Source organism: Haemaphysalis longicornis, unplaced genomic scaffold, assembly GCF_048455015.1.
Source record: "Haemaphysalis longicornis isolate Haplotype H1 unplaced genomic scaffold, Haemaphysalis longicornis Haplotype H1 scaffold_3, whole genome shotgun sequence".
Classification (NCBI taxonomy): Eukaryota; Metazoa; Arthropoda; class Arachnida; order Ixodida; family Ixodidae; genus Haemaphysalis; species Haemaphysalis longicornis.
Window position 1 is genome coordinate 186,644,555 of NW_027526335.1, and position 16,939 is coordinate 186,661,493.

A 16,939-nucleotide genomic window follows, 5' to 3' on the forward strand; every position below is an offset into this window, starting at 1 on the left:
CGCTCTGATCGCTTTTGACGTACCCAAAGTCACCGTTTATACCAAGGTGGACGGGGATTTTGCTGCTATTTACACAAGAAAAAATCGGAAGCACGCCTTGCTTGCGGAGCAGTGGGGCATTAGGCTGACGTGTGTCCAAATCCGACACCCAGGTGCAGCCAGGCATGTTGGCAGCACACCTCGGAAAACAACACACATCAATGCACGCCTAAATGTCCGCTCTGCAAGGAAAACCACCCTTTTGGAGACAAAAGCTGCACGCGACGCCACAAGCCGCCGCCTTTTCCAAGCAAACAACCCGATAAACAGATACCAAGACAAGACGGTGCCCAGCATCCATCAGCGCCCCGTGGGAAAACAACGGCGCCAGGTATTCGGAAACCGAGGGCCGCTGCTGATCCAACAGCTAGCACAGGGAACCAACCTGGCGCCACCCGTGCACAAGGCTCCACGTACGGAACCAAGCACTCCTCGCATGAAATCGACAACCCAACATCCACAAAGGTGAGCTGGGCTAAGACGGCAGCTCCCTGAACGTTACCACCATCATCATATAGTGAAGTAGCTCAACTCAGACAATTCATATTGAGGGTCGTGGAAGGCAACAAAAAGCTCAACGCCAAGGTATTAGAAATACAAAAACAGATAGCCAGACTAACCAGCGTCGGTGATACCATTGCCCCCCCCCCCCCAGATAGCGATTCCAAACCGCCATAGAAAGGGAAGTCGTCGCTGCATCACATTCCCTCCTCAGTCCTCCCAAAGAGGAATAAGACCGTAGCTCCATCTCCGTCACAAAAGTGGAATTCATGGCAGGCATTGCGACAATTTGTAGGGGGTTACGGAGGCCAGGGGCACTAGCCACAAACCTTTTTCAAATACAGGCTAATCTTATCATTTCTAAACTACCAACCTTTTAGGCAGGACTGGCAGAAATAGAATCTCCACCCTCTCTTAAGAAACCATATAATCATACAATCGCCCCTCATTATCAGACGATAAACAACATGACGTTGAATAGCATCATCATCTGGCACAATAAACTGTAGAGGAAACCGCCGAAAGAGGAGAATTTTTAATTAGGCCTTAGATAACTATCTTGTAGAGTCGATCCAGGATGTAATTCGCCTACAATACTTTGGCGCAGTAGCAATTAGGCAGCAACAAACCACCATGCCTAATTTACCGAAATTCGCCTCCAACCCTATATTCTTATTCATTGTAACGAGATAGCGGAGGAACATGACGTAGACAGTGAGTTGGATCGCACATTAATCGAAATCGTCTCAGACGTAAAGCGGCGAACAGTCTATTTGTTCTAAATATATAGAGCAGTCTGAAAAAAGGACTCTGGCCCTCTTTCACTATTTCATAGAGCTCTGCGTACACCGGTTTACCTAACCATGGCCATCCAGGGGGATTTTAACGCGCAGCATTTCTATTCACAACAGAACATCCGCCACACCGGGGAGGCCACACGCCGCCTTAGATGCAACTTTTACAAAGGCGATGTCAAGGCTGCCATTTATAAAGTAAGCACGAGATCGCCCACCGGCCCTGACCACATTACTAATAAGATTCTTCGGCAGTTAGACGACTCATCCATCACTTGCATCCTGGACCTTTTTAATTAATGTTAAACGACATAAGATAATGCGAAGGTTAAAGTGTTTTCCTTGTTTTTTCTTGTTTATTTCTCGTGTTTGTGTGTATGACGTGATACGTACAGATTTGAAAATGCGTGGGTGTTGTCAAAGATATATATATCTATTGAGTGATGAATAAAGTTTCAGTTGTTAGTCTGCGCTGGTCTTCGTGTCTGCGTTCAGTCCTCGTTTTTTGTGCGCTCAAGTTACAGCTCGGAATCATTCACTCGGACCTCATTAAACTGGGTAGTCTAGGAACCCCTCAAGATTCGGTACTGCGACTTTCCCTGTTTAGTCTCGCCATGAGGTACCCTTCAGCCCTACTTTCGGACATAATCAACCTACATAAATCTATCTCAGCAGCCAAAATCACCCTGTGCATGGCGTGGGGCTCCGACTGCCAAATTCAGGAAGCCCTCCCACGGGCAACCCAAACGGTTTAGGAGTACGCTGTCGTGCGCGGCATATTGTGTTCCTTCCAAAGTCGGAGCTTTCCCTCTACAAACAGCATCGCAAATTCTCAGCGATATTGAACATAACCGCCTCATCAGGGGCCATCATTCCCATAGTTCTCCCCACAAAGGTTTTGGGACTCCGCCTGAATGCTAACGGCCTTCATACTCATCCACTCAGGGAGATCGAGAAAGGGGCATATCAAACGGCCCGGCTCATCTTCAGGGTACCGACAAGGCACAACCGCATCAAGGAGTCTAGCCTCAATAAGATGGTACACACCTTCGCCCTTTTGCACGTTACGCATTTATTGCCTTTTCTCACCCGGTGGAAGACAGAGCAGAAGAAGGTTGATGGCCTCATCCAAACGGCACAAAAGCAAGTGCTCGGCATTCCTCCACATACATCAACTGAGAACCTAATGCACCGCGGGATACACACTACACCCTCTCCGAACTTATAGAGGCACAGCGAAGCGCACAGAGAGACGTTCTCGCAGCTGTGCCGGTCGGTGCACCATAAAGTCGTCGGGCCTCGTGCTACAAACACCATACTCAACAGGAGTTGTTGCCGTTCCGCCCCCTTTGAGGGATGTTAGCAGAAAGTACCCCAGGCCCACGTGAATGCACCCCATTCACAATAAGGAACGCCGTGAGGCAAGAGCGAAGGCCTTTGCCAAACAACACTCACCGGGGTCTCCTGTGGTACACGCCGGTGCCTCCCCATGTCAAGACCCGAATGCATCCGCACTAGCGGTGGCCGACTCCTAGGGCAGCCCCATAGCTACAGTATCTCTAAGCTGCAGGTCCTGCACCGAGGAAGAGGAAGTGGCAATTGGTCTAGCCACAGCTCACAGCCGGTCTCCACACCTGAACATCAACCGATTTCATATCGGCCGTAGTAAGTTTGCTAGACAGCAGGGTGTCATCTATAACTTTGGTAAACCTATTGCAAGGGTCCCCACCTGATAGCCGGACCTTCCGCATCATTCGATCACCGGAAAATTCTGACGTCATGAAAAATGAGATAGCCAATGAGACTCCTTGAAATATGGTTCTCCAACAACCTCATAAGACCCCTGAAGATAGCCCGCAACCGTTTTGTTGTAAGGAACACCTCCATACTTTCGGCGGTATCTTAGACCATATCCGCCTGGACCGTGCCTGTTCTCCACCACCGCATTCATGGCTCAGTCTCTGGAAGATTCAAACACTATCAATTCCCACTCCACATTTCATATCCATCATATATCTTGCATAATATGGAGACGCTTGTCCCCCCTGTTCTGTAAAACGAGTCTCAATAAAACACATAGTTTGGTCATGCGCAGTCGTACTGCTATCACTTCGAAGAACTCACCCCATCCTTCATAACGTATAATCCCTCCCGAAGTGGCAGGTTGCCAGCTCTGGCCAAGCTCCCCTCGCGAGAGAAGCCTTCGTTCACTTAGTTGAAGACACCGAGCTCCCAAAACATCAGGAGCTCCTTTGTCTAGATGACTGAGTGAACAACTTAGAGGTAGAATCACCACAGCGTTTGGGTAAAGGTCCCACCACTACTACTACTAGTGAGGAGTGCGTGAATTCCAGCAACATATTATCTGCGATTGTGAGAGATTTAATACACTAGGAGCACGACGCAGCTGAGAGGGCAAGGTACCGGTCTATACGTGCGCACGTCTAGGATTTGCGCTGGCAAACACTTTCATTATCAGGTCACGAAGCCGACACCCCCATTAAGTCACGCACCAGACACCGCAAGATCAGAGTACATTGCGTAACAAAAGCATACGTGCTGATATGGCAGAATAATTGAGGCATTTGCAACGTTGGCGTCCATCTGCGTCGGCACGCTGATACAAAAACCGAGGTCGGCTTCTGCTGATAGCTCGCACATATCAGTTTTTTCTTCTTCATATGTTCTCATTTACAGATTTTAATGAAACCTTTTGACCTATTCTTCAACAGGTCAACGTTACACTTTAAAAACGCCCGAAACAACCCGAATAAAAAGAAAAATATGCTCCTGTAAAGTTTGCGCCTCTTCTGCGGCTGAGTGTTTGCTCTAGGATTGTATCTCGTGTGATAATTTGTGTAATAGAGTTGACTCCCGTTAATACTGAGTCCGCGGAGGCTTCAAAGCACTTGGAAATATTCGAACATCCAATTAAACCGAAATCGCAAGAACAACATCGTGATTATCCAACTACATGTTTGCCTTTTTGATTTGGTTCAGAATCCCGATTTACGACGCCAAGTCGAGCGTACGACACGGGTTGCATTGATAGTTGACCCCTACCGCTAAAATCAAAGCCTGAAGCATTTACCACACAAACTGCTTACACGGAGCTGCGCACAACGAACAATGTTGTCGATTTCAAAAAGAGAGACATGCGTACGCGTGCACGGGTCTCAACTGGATTTCCGCTTTATCAACTGTGCTATGCCTCATTTGCGATGGCGCTGGCATAAGTAAGAACACGGCGCTGTTTTTGCGCTTGAAACGTTTTGATGCTTTTGGGAAATCACGGTTCAGCTCGATGCTTTTTATTCAAAACAACTTCGAAATAACCGCTACAATTTAAAACTTATTTCGTCTAGCGGAGTTGGCAGATGAGGTGAGGATTTAGCTTGGAATTATCTGTCAATTTCGTACGTTGGTTTGCATGCAAAATTGCCAGCCCAGCCCGATCACTTCCAATTAACGAAAAAGTTCCGACTGAGCGATTTTGAAATATTTACAGGCGGCTGTATACACATGTTGTCCGTGGGGCGATGGCCCGGGGTTTGTATGTTCGTCTGTCCGGGTTGTTGTCTGCTTTTCTCAAGTGTGAATGCTCCCCAGCTCGCCCAAGCTGCCTCTTCTGATGCGTAAGTTTAAATCTAATATGAAATGAAAGCAAGTGTTGTTCTTTTATTTCAAAGAAGAGCTTTGAGAATTCGAAACCTTGAATTAATAGAGCGTAAAGTAAAAATTAGCCTTTATTCCCACTGCTTCTTTCCATGAGAATTCAATACCAGGCCAGTCGGAAGCGCTAATAAGCCATTTTCTAGAACACTTAATAGTGGAGCTTTAAATGGGAACGATAAGTAAGCGAAAACGTCTTGATTATCAGAAGCAGCTGTAATATTTGAAACCCTTACGCTGAAACACTGGGTGTGGCTATCTTGGTAGCAGTAAGTGAAATTTTTTATCTGAACATCGTGGTCAAGTCCAAGGTGCTCCTTTATTTAGAACACCTTTACATCCAGTATAACCGTGTTTGGAAAACGTCGCATGCATGTATCGCGAATATTATTCCCTATGATCCCCTAGAACACAGCTCCACTTTGTATCTCGTAGGGTGTGCGCATTGTACAAAGTAGAACATTTGTCTCTGAAATCTTTCCGTTTGCTTAGTGGGCATTTGCTGGGAGTGTAGCTGTAGTTCCTCTGCGCTAATACGTACAGCAGCGAATACCCGGAACATTACAAAATTTTATTTCGAAAGGATCGAAGACGTCGCATTAGTTTAAAAGTGTTATCTGCACCACCGAACACGTGTGCTATTCATTTTGAACTAAGGTTCAGTGTAGTGAGTCCGGCCACTTCGACGTTGCTGAAAGGGCCAAGGTACTGGTCCTATCAGTACGCCGCTCTAAGATTAGCGCTGACAAACACTATCATTACCAGGCGCTTCTTTAGTTCTTCTCTGTCTTATCTTGCGTTCCTCAGTGTTGCGAGATAGCGCGGTAAAGATTATCAACTGGGCACCCTCTCTTCACTCCTCCGTTCTGTATCGACAAAACCAGAACCGTTGGACGTTCCCACTGCAAAAGGCTGTTTATTCAGGTGTCGAAAAGTAAGCAAAGCTTTCTTTGACTTGAAATATGTTCCACTATTCTCCCACCGACTGTAAATATAACTACGTATTAAAAATGTCTATATTTTTTGTATATATTGTATAGGTGTAGTTGTGATCACAAGAATCGTCCTCGCTTTTCTTGGGCATCCTTGCACTTTAAATTACGTTTGATTAAAGGTGTGACAATAGCATTGAGCCCGAAAAAAATACGGGATTTTTCTAACCTTGCCGTTGTGTTCCGGTGTGCTTAGAAAAAGTGTCCTGATATTGAGAGATACCATTTTTAGCCTTGTAGCAGGCTAACGCATGGGCGAGTTGGTTTGTTTGTATGGTGGGGAACAGCGCCGATAAGTTGGGAGCGAACATGGGAAACGTTGTCGTTTCTTTGTCCTGACTGGTTAGTTCTTTCCACTGCTCCTTTCCTTTAATACGCTCTGCTTCCCCCTTCATTTTTTTAAAGCAGCAACCATTGATGTGAACTCACTTGAGTGTATTTATAGTATTAAGATATCACTATTATGTGGCCTGCGTTAATAGTTGTAAAGCGCCTTCATGATTTTGATTTCTTTCAGGCCCACTCTGCCTGAACTGTTTTAAGCCCACTCTGCTACCCCTGCGTCCGCCCCTACACGCCTACAAGGTGCCAGAAAATCCCCTCTGTTATAATGAGGGCGCCAATTGAGGATGGAGTCGTATACTCTCCATTCCCCAGCACGGACATCCCAAAGGGCTCCTTCTATGAGGCCGTCAAACAAGCGCTTCTTGTGAATCCCAGCAAGACAGCTCTGGTAAGTTTTTAAACCATAAACTCGGGAGATCCTTCTGTTTGGAAATCATGATGAAATAAGACATGTGCTATTAAATTAGGCTTGATAGCTCTATGCGAAAGCATGGGCTAAAAGATACCAGTTTTCTGATTTTAAAGGTACGTTTAACATTTAAGAAATCTGGAATTGGGGATTGACCTGAAGAGCACAGCAATACCTTACGGAAAGGAATTTCATAAATTTTCACGAGGAATGTAAAGTGATTACAAACAGACATGGCAGAGGTGAAATTCAGTGGCACAAGGCGTTGTCGAGCTAAGTGAAAATTTAGGGCGCCGTACCGGCAAGATTCCAGAGTTGATGAAATGCAATACGCGTTAAGGAGAAAGTAGGTTTAGCTGCTTTAGTTAAATTTATAAATTAAGCAACGGAAAATTACACATGAGGTATCAGGAACGCACACGCAGTGGGGTGCATCAAGTGTCCTGTGTGCCAGGTCCAATGGACGGCAGATGGCCACACGGCAGCATAAATGATGTGTCTTAATAGATAAGTTAGATTTTTTACGCGCAATCAAAGCTTACATGTCTAATGTGCTGCAGCTAGTGGCGTCCTATGGCCTAATCGCACAACGATGCTGGTTTCATTTTCCTACCAGCTTCCCCGCGCCACTCGAGCCAGCAGCGCGTTTGCCTGAATCGATACTGCTCCGTTTGAATACGGACATCTTATGCTGTGGTGCATAGGGGTGGGCGAGAATTGACCTTCCTTGAACTTTCCGTTGTAATTTCTATCAGCCATTTCCGGATTTCCCGTGTCCGAACCAGGGCCGCAATAGCTGAGAAAGCGCCCAATTTTCACCACAAATTAATTGCACGCTCGCGATATATGTCCGTCCTGTCAAGCACAGGAGCAAGTTAGATATATTTAGACCCAATTCCGGAACGGGGCGTACTCAACTTGGTTGCCCCGTGGTTGCCACTACAGCTCCGTGTCAGCTTCAGGACAAAAGCCAGATGCTTCCTTAATGCTTTAGAGCGGGAGTTGTTCGAGCACAACGGTTGCCAGTGAACAAAAGGTCTGCATCACAAAAGAGCTGGTCAAAGCGCATTCACTGAGTGCCGAAGGAAATACACGCGTAAGTAAACGTGAAATATTGATTGATTGTAGGGTTTTAACGCGCCGACGCAACGCAGGCGATGAAGCGCGCCGTAGTGGAGGGCTCTGGATTAATTTTGACCACCTGGGGATCTTTAACGTGCGCCGAAATCTCGTACACACGGGCGTTTTTGCTTTTCGCCTCCATCAGAAAAGCGGCCGCCGCGGCAGGGAATCAAAGCCGCGACCTCGTGCTCAGCAGCGCAACGCCTTAGCCACTGAGCCACCGCGGCGGGTTAAAAGTAAAAGAAGTTTACATAGAAAGACAATTTACGACGCCTGTTTAGATTGCTTGATCGCTCCACAGTAGCTGGAAAATTCGTTTGGTTTCAGCATAAACCTTATTTATAGTGATGAGTACGAAGAAACTTTACCATTGCTCCCTAAAGAAAGTTGAGAGAAGTGCGGACGCATTCTTCCATCAAAAGTGCACCAAACTTTCATTAAAAGTGTGTTAAACTTTCGCGGAAAGTGCGTCCAATCGATCGTGAAATTCTGAAGCACCGAAATCGCCAACGAAGAACAAAATCCGCATGGGTAAGCAGAGCACTAAGGTGAGGCATCTAGGACGATCTATATTTATACCGATACGTGGTTTATGAGATAAAATTATTGTATTTCTTCTGCCTTATCGATGTATTGTTGTCTCAGTTAAAACCGTTCCTTTTTCGCGGCCTTCACGTAACAGTTTGGGCACAATGGAAGCGCTCTTTCACGCACGGGCTGTGAGTCGAGACCTTATCACAGCTTCTCGGTCGACAAACCAGTCTATAAGGAAATGCATTACTTTTTTTAACAGTACGCTATCAGTCCCACTAACAAAGCTTTCGCTTTAAAAGTTCGCGTATAAGTTACACCGCCTGCAGCAAAGGCAGCCCACGAGCAAGCAGGAAACGCAGGTACCAAGCATGCAGTGTATTCGGAATGTGGTTCTACTAGGTTGAAAAAAAAAAAAAAAACAACGCAGGAACGGCGTTCATTTCGCGGGTGTCTATGCCTGAATTTACGTGTACATCGATACTCTGACTGTTGTTTCGGGGTCTTACACGTAAATAAAAGTGCCACCTATGATACACAACTGGTGGGACCGACCAACGAGAACACTTGATCTGGGAGGTTGCAACCACTGACACGACAGTTTTCCATTCTCCTAGGTTGCAGTTCGAGGACGGTTAGTATTAAATGCTTTCCACCCCTATGCTTATATTACCAGCGTGGCGTTCCGCCCAGTTTGCTCGCATTGGGTGAACGTGATTCAGCTTTAGTAGCGGATGTCGAAATGCCGCTCGAAGGCAGCCTAATTTTCGGTTAAGCCACGCAATTGCCATCTTTCGCGCTCCACGCAACAGATGAGTGCAGAGCGAATGACAAAGAGAGGGGGAATTGTATTGGATTTCACGGAATAGCCTTGCAGAATACGTCAGGCAGCTCGGATGCTAGGTGCACGAGGTTGCTTTTTAACTTGCGCGGTGCAAGATAATGTTAAGATGCTTTGAATTATATTATTATGGTGTTTGCCAATTCTTGGCATAAAAAAATCCAGGTAAAATACCACGCGTTCATTGTTTTATTGAAGGCAATGTACGTTCTCCTAAAGGAAGCGAAGACATCACAAAAGAGCGCATTCAAGCACACTGCGAAATAGGTAAGGCACAACCAAAATTAGAGAAAACGGAAGCCGCACGCAGGAGAACTCATTGGTTATGAGAAATATTCTAGAGCGTGTTTGAAAGCACCGGTAGGTGCAGAGAAGTAACTTGTATCAGATCGTATAACTGGAAAGTTTATTAGTATTCGATTAGAGCGTATTTCTGCATGATGGACAAGCGGTTGCACATTGTCTTCCTAGGCGGGGACTGATTTAATGCCAGCAGTCCGTGCTACTTTGTGGCTATGTTTCAAACTTTACGAAATAATCGCATGTATATTGCGAGTAGCGTGCTTAGAGTGCAGAGATACAAGAAATAGTGGAGAAAGCAAAAGAAGGGGACGTATGCTCCGCGATGCAAACGAAGGGCGGTTTTGAGTTCTATAGAATGGTGGCGCTGGCGTCGTTAACGTACTGAGTGCCGACAAACCGCAGGATCGGTACTCAATGGCTTCTACTTCCTTAGCCATAATTTACGCTGGCGGAAAGGTCCAGACGCAAATGGCGTAATTGAGTAGGGAACTCCCGGAATTTGCGGAACATGGAGCAGAGAACGTTTGCCGAAGGGGGTCACTTTAGGTTGTTTATCGGAGTAATTCTACTAACTTTTTCGGAGTTGTCTATGGTAGAGATAATGTCATGTTAACTCTTAGCTATCCGTAACAGGCAGGTTTACAGGCCGAACGGCATAATGGTGAGTTGGTAGTGTACTTTTGTAGCGGATTTTAGAGCGTTTTTTGGCGGAAGCGAGTAAGGGAACCCGCCAAAATCTTGTTAATGTTTGTTAAATCTTGTTAAAGCTGGCATTGAATTTACGAGTCCCACTGGCGCAACAGACAGCACAGCCGCCGGAAAAGATGTCTATATTTCTGTGATCCTTCTGCGTGCGTCATTTTGCGGCATGCATAAAATTGCGAGGTTCATTTACAGCGTAAACAACGGTATTTCAGTGGGAGCAGTAAGAACTTGGGAGTTACTTCGTCCACCTACTCGTCTTGTCGATTAGTTCCAACCTACAATCTTCGAGCAATTTTATTCAGTAAATTCCGGTGTCTATTCAGGCTACTTGGCACATATCCTGGAAATTGTTTTCAAGCGCCAACCTCTTCTACTGCAGAAATAATAATAGCAAAAATAGCAGACGAACAATAGAGGAAGAAATAGAAAACTCCTCGTACCTGCCATTATTCCTTGCTCGAGTTGTGCTCGCCAGTGGACCAAAACTCCTACGACTTTATTCATTTCACCCTCATCTAATTGCTCTATTCACATCTCTTTTGTAAGTCTTAGGCGTAATGGGGCTGTAGCACTTCCTTGGACGCATACTTAGCCCGAAGGGTGAATTAGTCTATTTCCATACAATGAAAGTGGTTCAGGCGAGTGACGTCAACAACGGAACTCTTATAGCAACAATGGCTGTTGGGAATGAGCGGAGATAGGACCGTTATCGTTATGTAGCCTGTTAACCACAATAAAAGCTCAACGGTCCTTCGCAAGAAGTTTATTACGGAAGCCGTGCTTCCGTAGTTCTCAAGGTTTATTGTTAGCCTCACGGTGGCTGCGGTCGTAACGCCGCTGCGGTGAGTCTTGTGCGGCTAGAATGAAGGCAAGCAAACGCGCTTTTTGGGCCAAGGATGGGAACTTCGTCCAGCTGCCTTTATCCGCACTATGTGGTTAGTCAGCGGCTGTGACTTATTCATTTATTATTATACCTCAAAGGCTCCGCTAAGTTTACATGAGGGGGTAAACAAGTCACTGAAGGATGATTTGTGCGATGGCTTCTTTGAAATGAGTGATGCAGGATTGGTGCATGGCGTCAGAAGGCAGATCATTCCAGTCCCTAGATGTTTGAAGAAAAAATGAAGAATGGTGGGCGAAAGTATGCGCACGAGCGGGATAAACAGCTTTGAAATGGCTTAGTTGACAGGACAGGCGATGAGCTGGAATGAAAGCTATATATAGTTCAGGTGTATGGAATGACAAAAACGACGAAAAACGCATAGTCTGTGAATTTTGTGACGCGACGCTAGGTCGACAAGATTAGCATGAGATTTGAGTTAGGTTACGGTGATAGGAGTAATCTGAATAAATAAATCTGGCTGCGTGGTTCTGGAACGATTCAAGTGTGTTAGTAAGAGTGATTTGATGGAGATCCCAAACGGCCTATGCGTATTCCAGCTTAAGGCGGACAAGTGTTAGATAAGTAAGAACTTTAACGGAAGGCGGAGCGAGGCGCTAGTTTCATCGAAGATAACCAAGTACATGTATTAGCGTCATTGCTAATATTCAGGACATGGGATGACCAGGTGAGATCTGAAGTTATGGTAATGCCAAGGTATTTACATGAATTAACTGGTGTAATTTCAGCATTAAACATAAAGTATTTAGAGGATGGGTAAGCCGGGCGACGGTGAATGGACAGGACGCATGTTTTTTGAATATTAAGAGACACTAGCCATTTTTCGCCCCATGACTGAACCAGACAAAGATCAGATTGTAAGCTGGCGGAGCCGCTAGTACTGCTTATAGGACGGTAAATTACACAGTCGTTGGCGAAAAGGCGGATGTTAGAAGGTTTGTTATTATGAAGGTCATTAATACAGATTAGGAAAAGCAGAGGGCCAAGAACAGTACCTTGAGGTACGCCTGAAGACACAGCGGAAAGTGAGGAACAATGGTTATTAGCATAAACGAACTGTTGGCAGTTAGTTAAGAACTCACATATCCAATTAGATACCAGGGTATTGAGGTTAAGGCGAGAGAGCTTGAGAAATAGCCTTAATCTTGGCATTTGCGGCGCTTTCGCGCTGGTGTTTTTTCAATTGTGACGTAGCAGCTGGCCAGTCAGAATACCTAATGCAGTTGCTTAAATATACCACATACCACTCGTAGCCAGAGGACTTGTGTCCAACTTTAATAATGTCCACCTTGCATGCGCTATCACTTCGAGTCGGTGTACACGCGAAATCCACCCGATTGAACTGTAGAAATTGCAATAGGTTCATAAGAAAAAATTGTTTGGGATTAGACACAATATTATTAAGACATGTTCGTCACAGACACAGAAATGGTACCTGCTAAAACTGAAGTTTCAAGCCTATGAAACCTGGCTACGAGCCACTACACCCATCCCTTGTTTCGAAATCCAAAATCGTTTGCCTGTCAAAGACAACCGTTTAAAAAGGCATGTGATTTACGGGCAATGTAGCGACCATCGGATCGGTGAGCTCACAAACTAAGTTGAATAACTGCCAGAGGTACCATGAAGTCCTGAAAAAAAAAAACGTTTAGGCAACGAATAGCGCAGCAGTTGTAATTTTTTTTAATAGGCAAAAACCACAATACGAAAAGAACAGTTATCCTGAAATAGCACAAGCCAGACTGAGCTCCTCCATGCTTCTTTTACTAAGTTATGCATTATGACGTTGAGGGTCAAGTGACAAGTCACCATCGCAGTATGTGCCTCCGCCGGAAGGATATCAATTGTATTGATTTACCCTCTGTGCTACCACACGCAGGCGGATGAATTCGGAAGCATCACACGGGCTGAATTCCTTGCAAGACTGCAACGCTACGCGCTCGGCTTTCAGCAAAATGGCGTGCGGCCAGGCGACCGTATATGCGTCCACGTCAGCAACAGCGTCGAAAACTTTATTGCACTGTGGGGATGCGCCGTTGCTGGAGCGACGGTTGTCCTCGCCAAGCCATCGCTCACCGAACGTACGTTCACGACTTTTGAAGACGATAGTAATCCTTGGGCTACTTAAACCCAGAAATTGTGGTCTGTCTGTCTGTCTGTCTGTCTGTCTGTCTGTCTCTCTGTTTGTGACTCGATTCAGCAACCCTGCCAAAGTGAAACGAAGTGTGCGCAATAGTCTTTGTCTGTCTGTCTGTCTGTCTCTCTGTTTGTGACTCGATTCAGCAACCCTGCCAAAGTGAAACGAAGTGTGCGCAATAGTCTTATATAATTCGAGCGAAATCTAAACGCCTAAGTCCGGTTCATATGCTCATACTTGTCGATATTATTGAACAAGAACAAGACATTACGCAAATATGATAGATAAAATTAATACACAAGGATATTTGCAGTGTTCCTTTATAACAAAATTCATAAATGCATCGTTTTTGCGAAATTAAATACATCAACTGCAGAAAAAAAATTCACATTGTCGCCTGCTGTCGCCCGCGCCATTATAGCTTCTGGCTGCACTTTAAAGGAGCCATGAAGAGAAAGCACAAGTTCGGTTCATTAAAAAGATTGCCTCGTTAGAATCATACTGACACTACTTTTAACATAAACTTCGCTCAAATAAGCTACATAATTAGGAAAAAAGGGAATGGCCATGCGACCCACTCGCTCATTTCCCGCAACAGAACCTATAATGTCACATGAGACAGGTCTGCGATTGGCGGAGGGCGGCAAAATCAAACGCAAATTAGGAAGAGTTTATGAGCTTGGTGAACGAGCTATTTGCGCTTATATTTAGGACACATTCTTTTTAAAGCCGTAGGAATGGTGGGACAAACAGTGTAAGTTACGAAAGCACATGTGAACATAGAAGTACCGATGCGTACTGCTGTTGGTACTGAGCGCACTATGCTTGTTTAGTTGCAAAGAACTGCGGACCTTTCGGGTCGTCTCAGAGGATACTGGCCGATTGATTGACGCTACTATGTTTCAGGCGAGCACTGTCCCAGAACAAAAACAAGTCAGGTTAAAGAAGGTCAAAAACAATCCAAAGGCACAAAACGGCATACCACGGTATGGTGGCGCCATCTATGTTTAACGTAAACAAACGCGTGAGCACCTCGATTACAAAGCTGCCGTACAGTGCGAAGACACCCTTTGAACGGTCCCGTGCCGCTGCAATTGGTCAACGTGCTCGACGAGTCGTTCTTTTCGTTTCTCACGCAACGGAGCAACGCGAAACAGATAAGATGATTCAAACTTCGCGAGTTAACCGCGTTGAGCGGATAATTGTAGCGCGGTTTTATACAATGACTTGCTTCGGCGGCGAGCGAGCGACCCAAAATGGCAGCGCCAGCGTATACGTGTCTCCACCCTGTACGGCGAACGCGTGAATCAAGAGACCCTAGGCTGCAGGGCGAGCTGTTATGTCATTGCGGATCACAAAAACACACGATTTAGCGGGAAAATGAAACTTTTAACTTAAATTGATTAATTTTTCAGTGAACAAAGCGTATTTTGCATTCGGACAAGCGCTGGGGGCACTATAAAACACGAGACCTTTCGAATAACGCAAACTTGTATTTTGCCTTCATGGCTCTTTTAAGCGTTCAAGCGGCAACAGCTACGAAAGGTTCCACTAGATAGGTTCCACGTTCTGCTTGGAACGCACATGGACTAGGGCAACGCAGTTCTATAAACGTTGAAGTACGGCGCCTCGATTGACACACGTCTCCTCCGTACGGCAGCGCTGGCATCTAGGCACCTGGCCTGGAGCAGTGGATCGTGGTAAATTTAAACTGAGTTGATCAAACCTTTAGCGTGTTTACCTTGGGAGGAGCGCGAAGCAAAAAGGACAACATGAGACGTGAGAGAGAAAGCAAAGGGAGGCATTTACTTGGCAAATGTCGACAGGCTATCGTCTTTTGTCGACAACTAAGATGAAAGGAGCAGATACGCGGCCAATTTTTATAGATGGTAGTGTTTCTTGCGCTAATTAAATAGAAAAGTTTTGGCCTGTCTGTCTGTATGCCTGTCAGGGAGATCCTTCATCGAGAAATTAATATAGGTGAAACTTTTGCAAACAAATAATTCCTGAAACACAGTTTACATTGGTCAACATTCTTAAGAAACAAAAAATCATGGTCATGTTTAAGCCGAAACATCAATACATAACTAGTACGAAGGAGTGTTCTTTCAATTCAATACCTACGTGCACTTGATATTTGCAATAACAAATAAAAGATTTGCGTTGAAAACAATGTTTTGACCCCCAAAAAGCAGATAGACCTCGTGGCGGCGTTTCCAGAACTCTAAGAGTAACCAAGGCTTCCACTGGATAGTGCACGAGCAGTGGAATGCTGGAAAATTGAATTGACTTCAGCAAACCTCCACCTTGTTTGCCGCGAATCATTGTCGTGTTTATCGTGAACCATTAACCCCTGTAATCGTTATAATAGCATAATTAGTGCTTATTGGTCAAACAGAATTTTCAAAAACCAGAAAATAAGAAAAATATAAAAAATAATGACAACGACCAACCGTGTAACGCCTTGCATTTCCACAAAAATGCACAATTGCGAAATAAGATATTTTATCTTTATAATAACGTAGTTAGAGATGATTAGTCGGGCAGAATTTTTAAAATCAAGAAATAAGAAGTATAGAAACGAAGTAGCCTGAACGGGAAACTGTGTAACGCCATTTACTTACACAAAAAGGCTGATTTCGGGGGAGTAACACCAGTATTCGTTATAATAGCTTAAATGGAAGTAATTGGTCGGATAGCATTTGGAAAACCCAAAAACGTTGCCAATAAAGAACTTTCACTTTAGATACGTGGCACAAGAATGCTGAGCATTCGTAGACGATTCTCTGAATTTCTGAATTTCTGCAGAAATTTTACGAATATGTTAACTACCAATTCGTGCTCAATTGGTGTGCGCTCAGTATTAAGATGTTTACGCTCTTGACATCTAGACGAGAGCACATCGGTTAAGCTTGTGGCCTGTTCATTCTATGAAAGAGCTATGAAACAGTAAGGGCAGTAGAAGAGTGCGTTTCACAACCACAAGATGGTAATCTGGAACTCACCTACATATACACTGTGGACCGTTCATAGTTTCTTCCTGTTTTCATCCGGGGCGGCTATATTCCTCTCGATTGAAACATAGGGAAGATGGTGTTGTTAGCATGGTCAGTGATCTAGCCAGTTGAGATACTCCTGTAGTGGGTGCACTGCTTGGTTGAGCTGGTGACGAGAGAAGCACGGTATCAGATGACCTGCTACGAACGTTCCCATTTACAGTGCCAGACACACACGTTCCTATGTTTTGTAATAAGAGTGTTGGCTTAGGCCAACACAAATCCGTCCGACGCAGACAGAAAACCATGAGCGCACGTGAGTGCATCCCTCGCGGCGACCTCCCGGCGTCGTCAAGGCTTGCGCGTGGGCTTACGCCACATGAGGAGCTCTCACCTTCGTCATCGTCGTCGTGTAGAGACCGGCGCTCCACGGGTCCACCGCACCGAAAACGATGACGACGAATCTGTCAAGCCATCTATGTACAATCCACACGTGGGGACGGCTATCATACCAGCTGACGTGGAGGTCTACCGCCGTGAGGATGCGCTAGCAGAGGATTTGCCCTACGCGGCGGGGCCGTCGGAAGACAACGACGAGAGGGATGACAACGATCGCTACTGAATAAGGCACTGTGCATACTTTGATGGTCT

At 45.4% G+C, this 16,939-nt stretch overlaps 1 protein-coding gene across 1 annotated transcript in view; it reads left to right on the forward strand.

The window, feature by feature from the left end:
* The window catches only part of LOC144175595 (uncharacterized), an 80,693-nt gene that overhangs the window by 3,996 nt on the left and 59,758 nt on the right, over positions 1-16,939 (forward strand). Inside the window, exons 3-4 of the mRNA XM_077704657.1 lie at positions 6,516-6,731; positions 13,035-13,236. Coding sequence (XP_077560783.1) covers positions 6,609-6,731; positions 13,035-13,236 — 325 coding nt within the window. The 5' untranslated portion in view covers positions 6,516-6,608. The remainder of the gene's footprint in view (positions 1-6,515; positions 6,732-13,034; positions 13,237-16,939) is intronic.